At 41.8% G+C, this 3,084-nt stretch overlaps 1 protein-coding gene across 1 annotated transcript; it reads left to right on the forward strand.

Annotated features, from left to right (window-relative positions):
• Nucleotides 1-213: 213 nt before the first annotated feature.
• Nucleotides 214-2,836, forward strand: LOC140806767 (uncharacterized). The gene is made up of 5 exons (XM_073163303.1): nucleotides 214-336; nucleotides 763-879; nucleotides 1,053-1,319; nucleotides 1,427-1,810; nucleotides 2,210-2,836. The coding sequence occupies exons 1-5, from the start codon at nucleotides 214-216 to the stop codon at nucleotides 2,834-2,836; spliced, it is 1,518 nt and encodes a 505-aa protein (XP_073019404.1).
• The last annotated feature ends 248 nt before the right edge of the window (nucleotides 2,837-3,084 follow it).

Genomic DNA, 3,084 nt, shown 5'->3' on the forward strand with positions numbered 1-3,084 from the left:
GGTGAGAAGTCGACGTATCCGGTAATTATCTCTTCCTCCCTTTCATGTGATGAAAAAGATAAATTATTGAGAGTGCTGCGAAAGTATAAAACTGCTTTATGATGGTCGATTTCTGATATTAGGGGAATTAGCCCCACTATATGCATGCATAAAATTTTGATGGAGGAGACGTATACTCCTTATGTGGATCACCAGAGGAGGTTGAACCCAGCAATGAAAGAGGTTGTGAAGAATGAGGTACTGAAATTGTTAAATGCTGGTGTAATTTATGCTATTTCTGACAGTAGCTGGGTATCTCCTGTGCAAGTTGTACCAAAAAAGGGTGGGATGACAGTGGTCAAAAATGAAAATGATGAGTTAATATCTACTCGTACTGTAACTGGTTGGCGAGTATGTATTGATTATAGAAAGTTGAACAATGCCACACGAAAAGATCATTTTCCATTGCCTTTTATTGATCAGATGCTTGATAGACTTGCAGGTTATTGTCACTACTGTTTCTTAGATGGATATTCAGGTTATAATCAAATTGCCATAGCACCAGAAGATCAGGAGAAGACAACATTCACATGCCCCTATGGCACGTTTGCCTTTAGAAGGATGCCTTTTGGACTATGTAATGCACCTGCTACTTTTCAGAGGTGTATGATGGCCATTTTTGCAGACATGGTGGAGGACATCATGGAAGTCTTCATGGATGACTTCTCGGTATTTGGCTCTTCTTTTGATCACTGTTTACATAACCTATCCCTTGTTTTGCAGAGATGCCAAGAAAAGAACCTAGTTCTTAACTGGGAGAAGTGTCACTTTATGGTCCAAGAGGGCATTGTTCTTGGACATAAAGTATCTTCTAAGGGATTAGAGGTTGACAGAGCCAAGGTGGTTGCAATTGAAAAACTCTCTCCGCCAAAGAACATCAAGGGAAAAGGAGCTTCTTAGGGCATGCCGGGTTTTATCGTAGATTTATCAAAGATTTTTCTAAGATTACTAAACCTCTGTGTAATTTGCTTGAAAAAGAATCCACCTTTATTTTTGATGATGATTGTCTGCAGGCATTTGAGAAGATCAAGAAAGCATTGGTGACTGCACCAATCATGATAGTGCCGGATTGGGAGCAACCCTTTGAGCTGATGTGCGATGCCAGTGATTATGCAGTGGGTGTGGTGTTGGGACAGAAACGTGATAAATTCTTCAGATCAATCTACTATGCAAGTCGTACCATGGATGCTGCACAGCAAAACTACACAACCACCGAAAAGGAGATGCTCGCAGTAGTATTCGCCTTTGACAAGTTCAGACCCTACTTGGTAGGTACAAAGGTAATAGTTTCACTGATCATTCAGCTATCCGATACTTATTTGCCAAGAAGGATGCAAAGCCACGCTTGATAAGGTGGATCCTGTTGCTCCAAGAGTTTGATTTTGAGGTAAGGGATAGAAAGGGATGTGAAAATCAAGTGGCTGACCACCTGTCAAGACTTGAGCGAGAGGAGAAGGAAGAAGAGGGAGCTATACAAGAAACTTTTCCAGATGAGCAGCTCTTTGAGGTAAACTCTGTACTTCCTTGGTTTGCTGATATTGCTAATTATTTGTCTTGTGGAACCCTTCCCCCAGATATGAGCTACCATCAGAAAAAGAAGTTCGTCCATGATATAAAGTTCTTCTATTGGGACGATCCGTTCGTGTATAAGAGGTGTGCTGACCAAGTGATTAGGAGGTGCGTAGAAGATATCGAAGCGCAAAAAATTCTGGAGAAATGCCATTCTTCACCGTATGGTGGACATTTCGGAGCATCACGAACAACAGCTAAGGTATTACAATCTGGTTTTTACTGGCCTAGTTTGTTTAAGGATAGTTATACCTTAGTGAAATCATGTGATAGATGCCAAAGGTTAGGAAACATCTCTAGGCGTCACGAATTACCACTGACAAATGTTTTGGAAGTGGAACTTTTTGACGTTTGGGGCATAGATTTCATGGGACCTTTTCCCCCTTCCTCTGGCTATTCTTACATTCTGTTAGCTGTTGATTATGTGTCGAAATGGGTGGAAGCAATCGCCACCAGTACTAATGACTCTCATGTTGTAGCGAAATTCATACAGAAAAACATTTTCACCAGGTTTGGAACACCGAGGGCCATCATAAGTGATGAAGGTACACATTTCTGCAATAGAATTTTCAACTCACTATTGGCCAAATACAATGTGAAGCACAAGGTGGCACTAGCATATCATCCGCAGTCAAATGGACAAGCTGAAGTATCCAACCGGGAAATTAAGCAGATACTGGAAAAGACTGTCAACACAAACCGGAGGGATTGGGCATTGAAGTTGGATGATGCGTTATGGGCTTACAGAACTGCATTCAAGACGCCTATTGGGATGTCTCCCTACCGGCTAGTATTTGGAAAAGCATGCCACCTACCATTGGAGTTGGAGCATAGGGCATTTTGGGCCGTGAAGAAGTTGAATTTTGATCTGAAAGCGTCTGGCGAGGTTAGAAAGCTGCAATTGAGCGAGATGGACGAATTTCGAAATGACGCCTATGAGAATGCAAAGATCTACAAAGAACAGACCAAGAAGTGGCATGACAAGATCATAGTTCGAAGGGAGCTAAAACCAGGACAACAAGTACTGCTGTACAACTCTCGTCTGAAGTTGTTCTCTGGTAAGTTAAAGTCAAGATGGTCAGGGCCATTTGTCTTGGAAACGGTGTCCCCCTATGGAGCCGTCGAGCTAAAGTGCCATGACGGACGAACTTTCAAAGTAAATGGACAGCGAGTTAAACCCTACTATGGAACTGAAGTAAGAAATATCGACAGTTACAAGTTGATCTGATCAGACAGGGTACCGTCGGGCTGATGACGTTAAACCAAGCGCTGTGTGCGAGGCAACCCGCATTTATTTATTTTTCGCATTCGCTCTGCTTCATTATTTCATTTCAATTTCATAGTTAATATTTGTAATTTTCTACATTCAAGTTTTTAATTTGAATCGCTTTATTTTGCAGGTGTTATTAAAAAAAAAAAAAAAAAGGATTTACAGACGCAAGCGCGCCCAAGCGCGACATCTCGCGCGGCAGCGCG

This window comes from Primulina eburnea, chromosome 12, assembly GCF_022965805.1.
Source record: "Primulina eburnea isolate SZY01 chromosome 12, ASM2296580v1, whole genome shotgun sequence".
Taxonomy (NCBI): domain Eukaryota; kingdom Viridiplantae; phylum Streptophyta; class Magnoliopsida; order Lamiales; family Gesneriaceae; genus Primulina; species Primulina eburnea.